The sequence below is a fragment of the Chrysemys picta genome, chromosome 15 (assembly GCF_011386835.1).
Source record: "Chrysemys picta bellii isolate R12L10 chromosome 15, ASM1138683v2, whole genome shotgun sequence".
NCBI lineage: Eukaryota > Metazoa > Chordata > Testudines > Emydidae > Chrysemys > Chrysemys picta.
Genome location: NC_088805.1, coordinates 34,436,621 through 34,454,796, shown reverse-complemented (window position 1 = coordinate 34,454,796; position 18,176 = coordinate 34,436,621). Strand labels below are relative to the sequence as shown.

General features: G+C 43.6%; 1 protein-coding gene across 2 annotated transcripts in view; it reads left to right on the top strand.

The window, feature by feature from the left end:
* Positions 1-18,176, top strand: part of KREMEN1 (kringle containing transmembrane protein 1) — a 96,163-nt gene that overhangs the window by 6,578 nt on the left and 71,409 nt on the right. Inside the window, exon 2 of one of the 2 annotated variants that reach the window (XM_065568955.1) lies at positions 8,107-8,269. The exons of the other annotated variant lie outside the window; for it this stretch is intronic. Coding sequence (XP_065425027.1) covers positions 8,107-8,269 — 163 coding nt within the window. The remainder of the gene's footprint in view (positions 1-8,106; positions 8,270-18,176) is intronic. 2 annotated transcript variants of the gene reach the window in all.

The window sequence follows — 18,176 nt, the reverse complement described above, 5'->3', positions numbered from 1 at the left end:
ACTGTACCAGGATGGTTGGATATGATGAAAACAGAGCTGAGTGCTATCAGTACACTGCACACTTCACCAGTGTTTTTTCCACTGACTTGCCTAGGAGTTTCATATACACATTGAACAGATCTTCCAGCTGTGAATAATCAGAACCACTCAAGTAATTCCATCCATACATAATAGTGACTGTATACACCCCAATAAAATATCATGGGCAAAGGTATCAAAAGACAGCTGATGGATCTAATATTATCAGTATGGACATGTTATTCTCATCCACCCATAGATGATGCTCTGCAATCAGGGCAGTTTCAACTTCAAACCTAGGCCTGAAACCTAGCAGACAAGGATCCAGGAAATGAGGACTACAGAAATTTCCAGAGTTGATTTGCCACAGCTTTCTCAATGAACTTTCTCCAAAAACTGACACTTTGATAGAAGTCAAGCAATGATTTCTTAAGCAGGAGCCAACAATGTCTTCCTTAAGGATGGTGGGCATTCTGCCCTTTTTCTTTCTTTCTTCTTTTTAAGAGAGGCACTGACAATTGTCCACAACAAAAAGTTCATTACTTCTCTGCTGGCCTTCAACAGCCACAAAGGACATGGCTCCAATTCACAGGTTTTGACACAAAGCAAACTTAAGTTCTCCAAAACCTCAGGGAGCAAGACTGGCTGAAATTCAAACAGAATGAACATTAGTCCCTTCAAGCCATTTCTCTGTTGCTAATTAGTTCTCAGTCTCAGTAATTTTTGTCCTCAAAGTAACAAAAGCTCTTTACAATGAGAAAAACACAGCTCTCTAACTGAGAAGCAGCAGACCAGATCCACTAAGCCGTCAACTGCCTGGAACAGGTCTGCTGTGCAGACTAGAAGGAAAATAATTTCTTTGCTGCCTACACAGCCATGATGCACTATTGAGAATTCTTTATGGTGGAAATGATCAGATTAATCCGAGGACTTCTGCCAATGGCATTGATTCACCTCCCCTCTCCTTTCACTTTTTGCAGGCCATCTGTAAACCATACTGACTTGACAAAATCACCTTTTTAGGCACCGCTGTCACAATGGTGGAGAACTAAAAGGGCTGTAGTATATTTCTACCAGTCCATCAATAGAGTGATGCTCTCTGGAATTTCTCAGGCTCTTTTGGCTTTAGAGAGCAGACCATCAAAACAGTCACTTCCTGACATGGGGATGGTGTGCATCAAACAAACTGTGGAAGACAATGGTCCATGCATGACATGGGGGGACTTTCACGTCTCTATCTGTATTCTGAATACTAGAAACAGAGTGAAGCCATTAGGGCTAATGTCATGCTCATCATGGCAGCTGAGATGGGGGTGATGTCAATATCTATCTTATATGAAAGTCAGCTTTGCTCTGCCAGGCCTTGGAAGGCATGATTTGGTGCCAATGGTGCTGGGGTGTGTATATCTACATACTGAGGTTGAACAAGAACAGGGGTCGGCAACCTTTCAGAAGTGGTGTGCCGAGTCTTCATTTATTCACTCTGATTTAAGGTTTTGTGTGCCAGTAATACATTTTAATGTTTTAGAAGGTCTCTTTCTATAAGTCTATGATATATAACTAAACTATTGTTGTATGTAAAGTAAATAAGGTTTTTAAAATGTTTAAGAAGCTTCATTTAAAATTAAATTAAAATGCAGAGCCCCCAGACCAGTGGCCAGGACCCGGGCAGTGTGAGTGCCACTGAAAATCAGCTCGTGTGCCGCCTTTGGCACGCGTGCCATAGGTTGCCTACCCCTGAACAAGAGTGTTGTCCCACTTTATATATCAGTTTTCCAATTTTTTAGCAACCTGTATTAAACTGTGTTTTTATTAATATAGAGTTTAGTTAAAAATTTATTGACTCACTTCAAATTTGATATTTTATTTATCCAAAAAATATTTTTGTGAATGATAATTCATAGGTGCATTCTGCATCCTTAAGCGTGGAGTTTTCTGCTTTGGAGTTTTTAATGGGTAAAATTAATATTTATTATGGAAAATTAGAAATACCTTTTGATCATAAGTAGTTTTAAAAAAAATGTAATAGCATTATTGAGAAGTTTTTGGTTTTGAATCAATTTGACAAATTATATTGATTTTTTCAGAATTATAAAGTAACACCTCCCAAGACTGTTGTTAGAAAATTCAATAAAATATTGGAAAATGATTAACGCAAGTCATATCTGCACAATGGTTCTAAATAAACAGCATATTGTCCATCAAATTTTAAATAATTTACAGACATAATGACTCAGGCGCTATTACTGACTATGTCCTACAGATTCATTAGTGGTCAGAGCTGCACAAAAAACCCCAAAATACTGGGAAATGCAATGAAAAGCCCTGTTTCTATTAAAGCCCCAATCCTATAAACATTTACACCTGTGGCTAAATTAATACATTGTGAATAGTCCTATTGATCTTTAATATGGCTACTTACAGTTAAATTGTAGCCATGTCAGGCTGGGATATTAGACACAAAGTGGGTGAAGTCCAATAAAAGATATTACCTCACCCATCTTGTCTCTCTAGTTACATTTAATAAAGTTAAGTACAGTATGTAACTAAGTTTTTTGTTTTAGTTTGGTTTGGGTTTTTTGCAGGATTGGGGCTTTGATTAAAAATGTTAAAATAAGATTTGTTTGAAAAATCTGTACGATATTGCTATGGCAAAAATAGAGTTTTTCCACTAGCAAAAATTAAACTCTTATTTTAGAAAGTCTCTGCTGTGCAACAAAATGTGTGTACCATTATTTTAACTTGGTAAAAAATTGCTAAATTTTATTAAATTTGTAACTTAAATTTTGCTGGAATAATCTGTTTACTGCATGCAGTTTTCCTGCCTGTAGCATTCATCATCTAGATGCTAATGAAGACCTTGAGTTGTACCAAACTGCAGATTTTCTATGAAATTGCCCCAAATCTCTTTTTAGTGTGAAACAAAAGGAGAGAATCTGTCACAGCTCTCAAGGGCATAGGCTCACATTATTTGGATAATATCTTGCTGCAGCTATAATAGCATGGAGGGATGGTGACAGTTCTGACTCTCCCTCCCCTGTAAGAGGATGTCCTGCAAATTCTGATGCAATGGAATTTAAAGCCAGGGGAGAACTAATACAGACTGAGGTGGGAAAATGTTAAAATGAAATTAGCTAATAATGTGAGTTAAAATGTGAGGCAGTTTTAGCAAATCTATGACAGGCTGGTATTTATCTTTAGTTTAATCTTTGTGTCAGTTTATAGTCAGATAGTGCTAATAGTGCAGCATTCCTTTAATTTCTGAGCAGTCTTCAGCTAATGTACCTTCTGATTTAAAAAAAAGGTTAAAGCACTAAATTGCAGGAAAGACCTTTCGGGGCAGGGGGGAGTGCACATTATTCCTGGTAGTTGCCTTTATTCAACTTGCTTCTATATTATTTTGTCTGTCGTTTTTGGCTCTGGATTTTTCCTCTCTCTTTTCTGTCAAATTTATCTCCTTATCCTTCTCTAAAATTATATGGAAAAGTTATCAGTAAGATGGAAGGGGGAATTGAAGGAGAAGGCAACATTCTGGTGACCTTAAATCTATTTCACATGATTATACAAATCTTTATGGCTTGTTTGAATGCTGGAAAAACCTGATTTGCATTTTTAGGTGTATCCAAAAGGTTCACCTGCAACACTGAAATATTCAGGTAACCTAAAATATGCTGAGCAGGTGATATTTTGGACTGATAACCACTCTGATCTTAGAGGAGGTGTTTGTCTCCTGCTGTCCACAAAGGGACATGTAAACTAGTTTGGGGAAATGACAATTTTTTGCCCATTTCTGGAACTGAACCCAAATCAAATTTTGTTGAAGGCTATGAAATGCCTGATTAACTTTTTCCATTGCTTTTAATTTGTACCAATAAAAGCTTGAAAAGATTGTCTAAATCAAATGATAAGTTACTTGGACCTGAAGTCTGGCAGTTGCCAAACTTGTAGGTGCCCTGCCACCTGGTGGAATTCACAACCCTGAGTTAGGCACTGACAGGCTCTATACAATATATAGGGAGAGCAGGGCACTTAAACAAGGGATTCACAGAAGCCAGCAAGCTGAGCAGAGAGCTGCCATAAGACAATGAAAACCCCTCTTCAGTGTGCAGTGACAATGAAAAAAGGAAATAAAGTGTCAGTCTGCATAAGGAATTAGACACAAAATAATGCTGCAAGTATTAAAAGGCCATTATAATGAAGGCACTAGTTGTGGTTCCATATTTAAGGCCCAATTAAGATTTGCACCTAATCTGGGGATTCACTTCTTTGTTATGTATGAAATATACCTCTACCTCGATATAACTCTGTCCTTGGGAGCCAAAATTTTTTACTGCATTATAGGTGAAACTGTGTTATATCGAACTTGCTTTGATCCGCCGGAGTGCGCAGCTCCGCCCCCCTGGAGTGCTGCTTTACCGCGTTATATCCGAATTTGTGTTATATTGTGTCGCGTTATATCGGGGTAGAGGTGTATATAGTTTATCATCTCCTGAAATTACAGCATGTACTCTAAGTATAAAATGACTTTTCTGAGAGCTAACAAGTAAAGCTGTTAATTAGTTTAGGAATTAAGAATAATTAAACATGGATCCATTAAGATATTTAACATGCAGTTCCAGAGGGTGTTTTTCCACCCTTAATGATCTCAGTAACAGAATACAGTATTACAGACTCTTCAAACTTCCTGTATAGCTAAAATGCACTAAAATCTTAGGCTTGGTCTACACTAAACCCCCAAATCGAACTAAGGTACGCAACTTCAGCTACGTGAATAACGTAGCTGAAGTTCGAAGTACCTTAGTTCGAACTTACCTCGGTCCACACGCGGCAGGCAGGCTCCCCCGTCGACTCCGCGGTACTCCTCTCGCCGAGCTGGAGTACCGCAGTCGACGGCGAGCACTTCCGGGTTCGACTTATCGCGTCCAGACAAGACGCGATAAGTCGAACCCAGAAGTTCGATTTCCAGCCGCCGAACTAGCGGCTGGGTATAGACGTACCCTTATGCATCAGCTAGATCTGAAGAATTTGTTTTAGGATTATTGCTCAGGTTTCTCCATTACTCTTCATAGTTTAAGTTCCTCTTCACCAGAGGCTGAAGAATAGTCTATTACAGAAGATTCTATAAAGAGCTGCCTTCTTTTAATATGTCTGCCATCTCCCATTATTCTCAGTGGGAGAGAAGCCCCAACTCCATTCAGCTGGAGGACATTTTGAGAAAGCTCTTCATATGACTGAGTGTTTCTGCCTCCTCACAGCATAGGGGCCAACATCTTCCCTGAGGGCAACTGTCCATATTTTTCCATGACATTTCCATACTTTTCATAGATTCCAAGGTCGGAAGGGGCCACTTTGATCATCTAGTCTGACATCCTGTGTAGCACAGACCTCAGAACTTCCTCCAAAACTTTGACATGTTTGGATTCCTTTTATGTTTAACTCTGAATTTCCTGGGTTTTTAATTCTTCGGTTTTGGTTACTGATACATACTCTTAACATAGTTTTTCTCTGGGAATATCAAATGCTGTAATACATCACATTGAATTCAATGTACAGTTCTGGTTGCTCCATCTCTCAAAAGGAGGAAGCCAGAGATGGGCAGTGAAAATTACTAGAGGCCTGGAAAGCATATGATTGGAGACTAAGTAATCCAAAATGCTTGTGATGGGTTCAGTCATAGAAACCCCCTTGGGGCTGTCACCTGATGTGCTGAGACTACCTCTGAGCCCATTTTCTCTGCCAGTTTGGGCCTCCAGAACCCTGCCTTTTTGAGCCAGACACACCAGTCTGCTCCAACACAGACCCATGGTCTGAACCACGCACCCCAAAGCTTCAGACTTAACTGAAAACAGCTTAAGAAGTGTTCCTGTCTCTAGCACCCAGACACCCAGCTGCCAATGGAATCCAAGCCCCAAATAAATCCGTTTTACTCCGTATAAAGATTATACCGGTTAAACTCATAAATTATCTGCCCCATAACACTGATAGAGAGATATGCACAGCTGTTTGCTCCCCTAGGTATTAATTACTTTGAGTTAATTTATAAGCAAAAGTGATTTTATTAAATATAAAAAGGAGGATTTAAGTGGTTCCAAGTAATAACAGACATAAGAACATAAGAAAGGCCGTACCGGGTCAGACCAAAGGTCCATCTAGCCCAGTATCCTGTCTACCGACAGTGGCCAATGCCAGGTGCCCCAGAGGGAGTGAACCTAACAGGCAATGATCAAGTGATCTCTCTCCTGCCATCCATCTCCACCCTCTAACAGACAGAGGCTAGGGACACCATTCCTTACCTGTCCTGGCTAATAGCCATTAATGGACTTAACCACCATGAATTTATACAGTTCTCTTTTAAACTCTGTTATAGTCCTAGCCTTCACAACCTCCTCAGGTAAGGAGTTCCACAAGTTGACTGTGCGCTGCGTGAAGAAGAACTTCCTTTTATTTGTTTTAAACCTGCTGCCTATTAATTTCATTTGATGACTCCTAGTTCTTGTATTATGGGAATAAGTAAATAACTTTTCCTTATCCACTTTCTCCACATCACTCATGATTTTATATTCCTCTATCATATCCCCCCTTAGTCTCCTCTTTTCCAAGCTGAAGAGTCCTAGCCTCTTTAATCTCTCCTCATATGGGACCCGTTCCAAACCCTTAATCATTTTAGTTGCCCTTTTCTGAACCTTTTCTGGTGCCAGTATATCTTTTTTGAGATGAGGAGACCACATCTGTACGCAGTATTCGAGATGAGGGCGTACCATCGATTTATATAAGGGCAATAATATATTCTCAGTCTTATTCTCTATCCCTATCTCTATCTTATTCTTACAGAAAGTAAGTTACCAAGCAAAATAAAACAAAAACATGCAAGTCTAAGCCTAATACATTAAGAAACTGATTACAGATAAATCTCACCTTCAGAGATGTTCCCATAAGCTTCTTTCACAGACTAGACTCCTTTCTAGTCTGGGCCCAATCCTTTCCCCTGGTACAGTACTTGTTCCAGCTCAGGCGCTAGCTAGAGGATTTCTCATGACTGCAGCCCCTTTGTTCTGTTCCACTCCCTTATATAGCTTTGGCAAAAGGCAGGAATCTTTTGTCTCTCTGGATCCCCACCCCTCCTTCTAAATGGAAAAGCACCAGGTTTAAGGTGGATTCCAGTCCCAGGTGACATGGTCACATGTACTGTGAGACCCCAAACCTTCATTCTTCCTGGCCTGACTCACTGGAAGGCTTGCAAGTAAACGGAGCCATTTACAACCAATTGTCCTAGTTGATGGGAGCCATCAAGACTCCAAACCACCATTAATGGCCCACACTCTTTGCATAATTACAATAGGACCTCAGAGTTATATTTCATATTTCTAGTTTCAGATACAAGAATGATACATTTATACAAATCGGATGACCACACTCAGTAGATTATAAGCTTTGTAATGATATATTATATTTAACCAACAAAACTGTACAAAGGGATCCTTGAAATTATATCAACATTTGCTGGCAGCCTGACTCTTGTTCCCTCCTGCTGCCCATCCTCCACACTGCCACCCATCCCAACTCCCTGCTAATGCTCAGCCCAGCCTCCAGCATCTTCTGTGGCACTTTCCCTGGCCTCACAGAATCTTTTTCACTCACACAGCGATTAAGGATTTAAAAAAAAAAAACAAAAAACAAACCCTAATCAATTTAGTCAAAATGCAATCAAAACTCAGTAATGTGAACAGATAAGTGGGAGCCCCATAGCATCACTGAATTTCACACATTTTGCAAAAATTATCAAGTAAGGGTTTAAATTCATTTACAAAACAAGAGTACATCACAAAATGTAGCCTGGTCATTTAATTAACAAGTGTAGTTTGGTTTCAGGATACATCAGAGCATACTAACGCATAGTGTATAGAATATTTAGTAAAAGTACTTGTCATTAATATGAAAGCCAATCAAGCTAAATTTAACTCAAAGGAACACTTACATCTTGGACAGTGTCTTTAACAGCCTGAACTGATGCAAGAAAGCTTTGATTAAAAGAAAAATGGGGCAAACCTTTGCAGAAAATGACATACATGCTCTCTCTCCATTTTCTAGAATGTTACACAGCAAATGGGGCGGATTATCGGGGCACTCAGAACCAAACCTCCTTGCATGCGGGGAGACCTTGTCTCTTTTGGAATGAGACTTTTCAGCATCCTTACAATACCCTGAAATACCCCAATGGAGAGGGAGGGCTTGGAGAGCACAACTACTGCAGGTAAGGAGTGGTCTCAGTGCTACCAACGTTGTACGCCCAATGTTTCTTTAGCCCTTTGACATAAAACTTAAAAGCTGATGGAATACAATGGTGGGTGCCCTGACTGTCAAAGTAATGGCAATTAAACAGACATGTTTACATCCAGCCATCAGAATTGTTGGGGTTGGTGCTGCTTTGAGCAGGGGGGTTGGACTAGATGACCTCCTGAGGTCTCTTCCAAACCTAATCTTCTATGATTCTGTGATCAGTTCCCTTTACCCTGGCCTCAGCATGAAAGTGCAAGCAGCTTTAGCATAAAGATGCATGTCAGCATAGCTCTTCAGTCCACATCACAAACCAACTACAGTCTGGCATAAGAGAGATTGATTGGCCATCTCTTCAGAAAGGTGTCTAAAATAATAGAGCTTGCTTCATGTCCGGCATAAAGAGCATGGGGTGGATGGTTTGAACATCACTCCTGGTTCTCTTTATGCCTGGATCCCTTAGACACGATACCTCAGTCCCTTGTGTTTATGAAAACTAAATCATTCTCAATGAATTAGAATTGTGATTAAATTTCATTTTAAAATCTAAAGTCCAGTATTTAGAGTGCTGGTCTGGGGGTCAGGAGACCCACATTCAATTTCTTGCACTTCCACAGATTTCCTGAGTGCCCTTGGGCAAGTTACTTTGTGCATGTATGCCTCAGTTCCCTATCTCTAAAAGGGGGTTAATAGCACTGCCCTCCCTCACAGGGGTGGGAGTGGAGGATAAATACAGTAAAGACTGCGAGGCACTCCGAGACTATGGTAATAGGGGCCATATTAAGTGCCTTTGATATCTATAGATAAGCCAAGTATGGTGTAGTCTGAAATGTGCAAGTACCAGTACTGCTGGAATGGTGTGACCACACACACACAGTGGGTGTGAGGTCACGGACAAAGTCAGTTTGTAGTGCAAAATGCAGGGGTGAAAGTAACTTAAAGGACTTACTGGTACACTGGAGTCCTGAGCAGGGGCGTGGCCTCAACCGGAAGAGGCACTTTAAAGGGCCTGAGGCTCCGGCTGCGGCTGGGAGCCCCGGGGCCTTTAAATCACCCCCGGAGCTACCAGCTGCAGAGGCAGCTGGGAGCCCCAGGGATCTGGCCACCACTATCGCAGCGGAGCTCCGAGCCCTTTAAATTGCTGCCCGAGCTCGGCTGCCTGAGCCCTGGGGTAGTGGCGGCAGGACTAGGGGGGTGCTTTAAAGGGCCAGGAGGAGCCCCAGGCCCTTTAGAGCCGCTGCCCGAGCCCCGTTATCTGAGCCCCAGGGTAGGCGGCAGGGCTCCGGTGGCGCTTTAAAGGGCTCCCCGCAGCGGCAGGAGCCCCGGGCCCTTTAAATCACTGCCCCAGCCCGGCTGCCGGAGCCCCAGGGCTCGGGAGGCAATTTAAAGGGCCCGGGGCTCCAGCCACTGCAGGGAGCCCCAGGCCCTTTAAAGCACCAGCCTGGGGAAGCCGGTCTGGTTGGGCACGGTGTACCAGCTCTTGCTGGTACGCCATACCGGACCGGACTGTCTTACTTTCACCTCTGGCAAAATGGCATCCTCCGCACAGTATGATCTTGCAAAAGTGCTGAAATGGCATTCTGGCTGCACTACACCCAATGTACTATATAGTAGAGCATACAGCTATACAAAAGCTTCCCCGTCAACACAATCCTGAAACACCTTCTGACGCCTGGTTTCAGAGACATACCAGTGGAGCAGGGCCAGTTGACTGAAAGAGAAAAAAAATATTTTTAGACTGTCTGAGACCGCTGGATGCTCAGTGAATGTAAAACATTTTTTCAAAAAATGACTAAGGTCCAAAGTCTGTGGTCCTCACTCATTAATTTAGTATGTGAGCTATAGAGCTGATGTTTAAAATGAGACTCTTGGCTAGGGATTTGGTATGTTTGTTTTTGGCTTCTTAAATGCAAAAGATATTCTTTTTATTTGTGACGCCATAGTTATTGAGATTTTGTTTGTTTTTTAAAATTTTCAATGCTTTTAATACTGATCAGTACTGAGACAATTCCCTGCATGATGTTAGGGATCTTAGAGGTAAGATGTAAAGCCAAGAGCTTGGCTACTTGAAAGTTGTGGGGGCTGTTAGTCCCAATGTCCTCACCAAATGTCACCTTGGGTAATTACATTCTGTTAACTTCAAGTCAATCCCTTTTCTAAATAGCCATTATATGTGTCTGCTGCATTCCCATCCCCCCAGTAGTGATTGCATTTCAGTGGTGGGGGAAGTTACCTATATTTTTCTTACCTATCTCATATCTGCTATTTAGACTGGTGAGGCTTAATTCATTATTATTTACTATTTTGTAGCACCCTGCACACTTTTGGGCACTACACAGACAAATAGAAAGACAGTTCGCTCTCTGAAAGAGCTTATAATTTTAATAAAACCAAGTTGTGACAAGGGAACAAAAAACATAGGGAGAAGGCACATGAACAGGGTTATGAATACAGGATAGTGGCATTACTTGAGGTTGTGTATGTGTCTTTGAACAAAAAAAATTAATACAAAATGAAAAAAATTTCAATAATTTTATGTTGAATAGGGATGTGGGTGGACAAGGAGTGGATTAGACCTAGGGGAAAGAGAAAAGGTGTGGGGAGAAGAATCAGGCCTGGTCTACACTATGACTTTAATTCGGATTTAGCAGCGTTAAATCGAATTAACCCTGCACCCGTCCACACAATGAAGCCATTTATTTCGAAATAAAGGGCTCTTAAAATCAATTTCTGTACTCCACCCCGACGAGGGGAGTAGCGCCAAAATCGATATTGTCATTTTGAATTAGGGTTAGTGTGGCCGCAATTCGATGGTATTGGCCTCCGGGAGCTATCCCACAGTGCACTATTGTGACCGCTCTGGACAGCAGTCTGAACTCGGATGCACTGGCCAGGTAGACAGGAAAAGCCCCGCGAACATTTGAATTTTATTTCCTGTTTGCTCAGCGTGGAGAGCACAGGTAACCATGCAGGCCGAAAATCGAAAAAGAGCACCAGCATGGACCGTACGGGAGGTACTGGATCTGATCGATATATGGGGAGAGGATTCAGTGCTAGCAGAACTTCGTTCGAAAAGACGAAATGCCAAAACTTTTGAAAAAATCTCCAAGGGCATGATGGAGAGAGGCCACAATAGGGACTCAGATCAGTGCCGTGTGCAAGTCAAGGAGCTCAGACAAGCCTATCAAAAAACAAAGGAGGCAAACGGTCGCTCCGGGTCAGAGCCGCGGACATGCCGCTTCTACACCGAGCTGCATGCAGATCTGGGGGGGCCGCCACCACTACCCCACCTCTGACTGTGGATTCCAAGGCGGGGATAATCTCATCAGCTACACCTGAGGATTCTGTGGACGGGGAAGAGGAGGAGGAGGACGAGCTTGCGGAGAGCACCCAGCATTCCGTTCTCCCCAACAGCCAGGATCTTTTTCTCAGCCTGACTGAAGTACCCTCCCAAGCCAGTATCCAAGACCATGACCCCATGGAAGGGACCTCAGGTGAGTTTACCTTTTAAAATATAAAACTTGTTTTAAAAGCAAGTATTTTTTAATGATTACTTTGCCCTGAGGACTTGGGATGCATTCGCGGCCAGTACAGCTACTGGAAAAGTCTGTTAACATGTCTGGGGATGGAGCGGAAATCCTCCAGGGACATCTCCATGAAGCTCTCCTGGAGGTACTCCAAAAGCCTTGCCACAAGGTTTCTGGGCAGTGCAGCCTTATTCCGTCCTCCATGGTAGGACACTTGACTTGCAGCAAGTAATCTGGTATCATTGCATGACAAAGCCTGGCAGCGTATGGTCCTGGTGTTTGCTGGCATTCAAGCAACATCCATTCTTTATCTTGCTGTGTAATCCTCAGGAGAGCGATATCGCTCATGGTAACCTGGTTGAAATACGGGAATTTAATTAAGGGGACAGAGGTGGCCGTTCCTACTGGGCTGTTTGCCTGTGGCTGAAAAGAAATCCTTCCCTGCAGTTAGCCAAGCGCGGGGGGGGGGGGGGGAGGGGAGGGGAAGTGAATTGGCCCAGAGCTTTTCGCGTTTGGCTAGCAGGGATCTTCCCTGATACCAGCCACCTGGTGGGGGGAGGGGTAAAGCGATCATCCCAGAGAATTCATGGCGGGGTGGGGGGTGTTAGTTTGGCTCCTGCAGGGATCTTCCCTGATACCAGCCATGCGGTGGGGGGAGGGATAAAGCAATCATCCAGAGAATTGGATGGGGGGGGGGGGTTAGTTTGTTTTGTGCTGCTGAAGGTTAACAGGAAAACCGCAGCACTCAACGGGCTTTGCTTGGTATGTGGGAAAGGAGGGCGCAGAAGCCGAAAGACAATGGCTTACCATGGCCGCATGCAAGCCGAATTCTCTTGCCTGGACCTGTGTCTGTGATCTCTAGCAGCAAAGCCACAGGCACTCAATATTAAGAGGCAAAATGCGACTTTGCACAGAAATCGCATGTGCTATGTAATGTGAATAGTGTTGGTCACCGTGAAAGAGTATAAGCATTGTTCTGCAAAATGTATCTTTTTAAAAAATTCTCTCCTTCAAGCCTCCCTCCTCCGTCCCAAAGGCTATCTCAGATAAGGCATCAGAAAAAGAAGACACGAGACGAGATGTTCGCAGAAATCATGGAATCCACCCGCAGTGAAAGAGCTCATCTGAATGAGTGGAAGGACACGGTTTCAAAGTATAGGAAAGAAGCCAGTGAACGTGAGGACAGGAGAGACCAACGTGAGGACAGGAGAGATGCTCGAGATGAGAGGTGGTGGCAGGAAGATCAGAGGAGGCAGGATGCAAAGCTAGGGCTGCTGCGTGAGCAAACAGACATGCTCCAGCGTCTGGTGGAGCTTCAGGAATGGCAGCAGGATAACAGAGTGCCGCTACTGCTCCTGTATAACCCCTCTCCCCCCTCACCATGTTCCATAGCCTCCTCACCCAGATGTGTAAGAACGCGGGGGGGGGGGAGGGGGGAGGCTCCGTACACCCTCCCATTCCACCCCAGTGGACAGCCCAAGCAAAAGGCTGTCATTTTTTAAACCTTTTTTTAGTGGCCTTTTCCTTCCCACCGAGCCTCCTCCCAACCCCACCCAGGTTCTCTCCCTCTTTTTATAATCAATTAATAAAGAATAGATGATTTTTAAACAATAGTGACTTTATTTCCTTTGAAAGCAAGCTGGGGGAAGGGGGAGGGTGGGTTCCTTACAGAGAATGAGTCAATAAAGGGGGCGGGTTTTCATGAAGGAGAAACAAAGAGAAATTTCACACTGTAGCCTGGCCAGTCATGAAACTGGTTTTCAAAGCGTCTCTGATGCGCAGCGCTTCCTGGTGTGCTCTTCTAATCGCCCTGGTGTCTGGCTGTGCGTAATCAGCAGCCAGGCAATTTACCTCAGCCTCCCACCCCGCCATAAAGGTCTCCCCCTTACTTTCACAGAGATTGTGGAGCACACAGCAAGCAGAAATAACAATGGGGATATTGGTTTGGCTGAGGTCTCAGCGAGTCAGTAACGATCGCCAGCAACCTTTTAAATGGCCAAATGCACATTCTACCACCATTCTGCATTTGCTCAGCCTGTAGTTGAAGAGCTCCTGACTCCTGTCCAGGCTTCCTGTGTATGGCTTCATGAGCCATGGCATTAAGGGGTAGGCTGGGTCCCCAAGAATAACTATTGGCATTTCAACATCCCCAACGGTTATTTTCTGGTCCGGGAAGTAAGTCCCTTGCTGCAGCCGTTTAAACAGAGTAGTGTTCCTGAAGACGCAAGCATCATGAACCCTTCCCGGCCAGCCCACGTTGATGTTGGTGAAACGTCCCTTGTGATCCACAAGTGCTTGCAGCACCATTGAAAAGTACCCCTTACGGTTTATGTACTGGGTACCCTGGTGCTCCGGTGCCAAGATAGGGATATGGGTTCCATCTATCGCCCCACCACAGTTAGGGAATCCCATTGCAGCAAAGCCATCCACTATGACCTGCACATTTCCCAGAGTCACTACCTTTCGTAGCAGCAGCTCAGTGATTGCTTTGGCTACTTGCATCACAGCAGCCCCCACAGTAGATTTGCCCACTCCAAATTGATTCCCAACTGACCGGTAGCTGTCTGGCATTGCAAGCTTCCACAGGGCTATCGCCACTCGCTTCTCCACTGTGAGGGCTGCTCTCATCTTGGTATTCTGGCATTTCAGGGCAGGGGACAGCAAGTCACAAAGTTCCATGAAAGTGCCCTTACGCATGTGAAAGTTTCGCAGCCACTGGGAATCGTCCCACACCTGCAACACTATGCGGTCCCACCAGTCTGTGCTTGTTTCCCAGGCCCAGAATCGGCGTTCCACAGATAGAACCTGCCCCATTAACAACATGATCTCCAAAACACCGGGGCCCGCAGTTTGAGAGAATTCTGTGTCCATGAACATATCCTCATCACGCTTGTCGCTGCGCTGCCGTCGCCGCCGCCTCCTCGCCTCGTTTTTCTGGTCCTGGCTCAGCATAAACTGCACGAGAACGCGCAAGGTGTTTACAATGTTCATGACTGCTGTCTTGAGCTGAGCAGGTTCCATGCTTGCCGTGGTATGGAGTCTGCAGTGTTCACCCAGGAAAAAAGGCGCGAAATGGTTGTCTGTCGTTGCTTTCATGGAGGGAGGGGTGAGGCTGTACCCAGAACCACCTGCGACAATGTTTTTTGCCCCATCAGGCACTGAGATCTCAACCCAGAATTCCAATGGGCAGGGGAGACTGCAGGAACTATGGGATAGCTATGGGATAGCTACCCACAGTGCAACGCTCCGGAAATCAATGCTAGCCCCGGTACATGGACGCACACCGCCGAATTAATGTGCTTAGTGTGGCCGCATACATTCGACTTTATACAATCTGTTTCCAAAATTCGAATTATATAAATTCGGATTAATCCTGTAGTGTAGACATACCCTCAGACTGAGTGATGGGAAAGGAGAAGGGTGGGATGGGGCAGTGGGAAGCTGAGGATAGAAAGGCACAGATAAGAGAAATGGTGACACACATAGCAGAGATAAGTAAAGATTGAAGAAATAAATCCATGATATTAGGAATGGGAGTATGTGAAAGCTCAATGGGTTGTGGTTGGAGATTCCCAATAGAGGCTGGGGCGGGGCGGTAGCCACACTCACATCCAATACCTTTGTCTAGGGCAGAGGTAGCACCACGAGGTAGGTCTTTTTTGTGTTGCCATGAGTACTTGTTTCATAGATTACAAGCCCAGACGGGACGACTGTGATCTTCTACTCTAACCAACTGTATAATACAGGCCATAGACTTCACTGAATTAATTCCTGTTTGAACTAGAGCATATCTTTAAAAAACATCCTGTCTTGATTTTAAAATGGCCAGTGATGGAGAATCCACCACACCCTCGGTACATCCTTCTATTGGCTAATTACCCTCACTGTTAAAAATGTGTGCCTTATTTCACATCTGAATTTGTCTAGCTTCAACTTCCAGCTGTTGGACTGTGTTATACCTTTTTCTGCTAGAGAGAAGAGCCCATTATTAAATATTTGTTCCCCATATAGGTACTTATAGACTGTAATCAAGTTTATCCCTTCACCTTCTCTTTCTTAAACTAAATAGATTGAGCTCCTTGAGTCTATCCTATAATGCAGGTTTGCTAATCCTTCAATTATTCTCATGGGTCTTCTTTGAACTCTCTTCAATTTTTCAGCATCCTTCTAGAATGGTGGACACCATAACTGCACACAGTATTCCAGTAGCAGTAATACCAGTGCCCAATACAGAGGTAATATAACCTCCTTACTCCTACTTGAGATTCCCGTTTATACATTCAAGAATCACGTTACCTTCTCAGCCCCATCACTGCACTGGGAGCTCCTGTTTAGCTGGTTATCCTCAAATCTTTTTCAGCATCACTATGTCCTGTGATAGAATCCCCCACCCTGTAAGTTTGGCCTACATCCTTTGTTCCTAGATATATACATTTAAATTTAGCCGTATTAAAACACACATATTTGTTTTCACCCAGTTTAATAAGTGATGCAGATTGCGCTTTATCAGGGGCCAGTTCTCATCATTAATTACCACTCCCCCAATTTCTTTGTCATCTGCAAATTTTATCAGTGATAATGTTATGCTTTCTTCCGGGTCATTGATAAAAATGTTAAAAAGCATATCATAGGGTCAAGAACTGATCTATTCAGGACCTCTCTAGAAACATACCTGCTAAATGATGATTCCATGTTTACAATTACATTTTGAGACCTATCAGTTAGCCAGCTTTTTAATCCTTTTAATGTATACTGTTGATTTTATATCATTCTAGATTTTAATCAGAAAGTTGTGCAGTACCAAGTCAAATGCCTTGCAGAAGTCTTAGTATGTTGCAGCAACACTATTACCTTTATCAACCAAACTGGTAATCTCATTTTGTTTGCCTTTTTAAAATATTGGCACAACATTAGCTTTCTTCCAGTCTTCTGGAACTTCTCTAATGTTCCAAGAGTTGTGGAAAATCAACATGAATGGTTCAGAGAACTCTATGGCCAACTCTTCTAAACCTCTTAAATGCAAGTCATCTGTTACCTGTGAAGTTTTCTGACCACTTCTGAGAGAAGCACTGTTGAAGTGGAAAGCATTATTATTACATTATGCATTTACTCATTTTTATATCACCTCAGCATCTCACAAGAATTGGGGGGGGGGGGAGAGAAATAACAAAAAGACTCCATAAAAACCTGGATGTTCTGTCCCCAAAACAGTCCAAAACCCCCTTAAACATAGGTACCGTCAAGCTCACTAATGTCAGACTAGTGTACTATCAGGGGCGTGGCCTCTAAAGGCTTTGAGTATTCACCAGAAACTCCATGTGGCATCCTCGTAGTCCTCTCCATGACATACAGGGCGAGAGGCAACTTCTCAGATTACTACACAGCCAAAAAGGGTGATAGGCTATTGAAAAATCTGCAGTGCAAAGGTTTGGTATATTGTTGGAATTGTAGGCTATCATTTTAAAAGGGGGTGGGCTCTTTGGTCTCACTTATATGCTAGGGGGCTGTGTAATGAAGTATGCTATGGTAGTCAGTTTGCATTGGTGAGTTGTGACTCAATTTTAGGAAGCAGCCTCTCTCTCACACTCTATGTTGCATCCTTTCAGCAGGCATCATTTATGTTTTTATCTAATTTCTCTGTATGCCATGAAATATAACAGAAACAATCGGAAACTATGCCCTGGTCTACACTATGAGTTTAGGTCGAATTTAGCAGCGTTAGATCAATTGAACCCTGCACCCGTCCACACGACAAAGCCATTTTTGTCGACTGAAAGGATTCTTAAAATCGATTTCTGTACTCCTCCCCGACGAGGGGATTAGCGCTGAAATAGACATCGCCGGGTCGAATTTGGGGTAGTGTGGACGCAATTCGACAGTATTGGCCTCCGGGAGCTATCCCAGAGTGCTCCATTGTGACTGCTCTGGATAGCACTCTCAACTCAGATGCACTAGCCAGGTAGACAGGAAAAGCCCCGTGAACTTTTGAATTTCATTTCCTGTTTGGCCAGCGTGGCAAGCTGATCAGCACAGGTGACCATGCAGAGCTCATCAGCGGAGGTGACCATGGAGTCCCAGAATCTCAAAAGAGCTACAGCATGGACCGACCAGAGGTACTGGATCTGATCGATGTGTGGGGAGACAAATCTGTGCTATCAGAACTCCGTTCCAAAAGATGAAATGCCAAAATATTTGAAAAAAAATCTCCAACGGCATGAAGGACAGAGGCTATAACAGGGACTTGCAGCAGTGCCGTGTGAAACTTAAGGAGCTCAGGCAAGCCTACCAAAAAAACGAAGAGGCAAACGGCTGCTCTGGGTCAGACCCCCTGACATACCGCTTCTATGATGAGCTGCA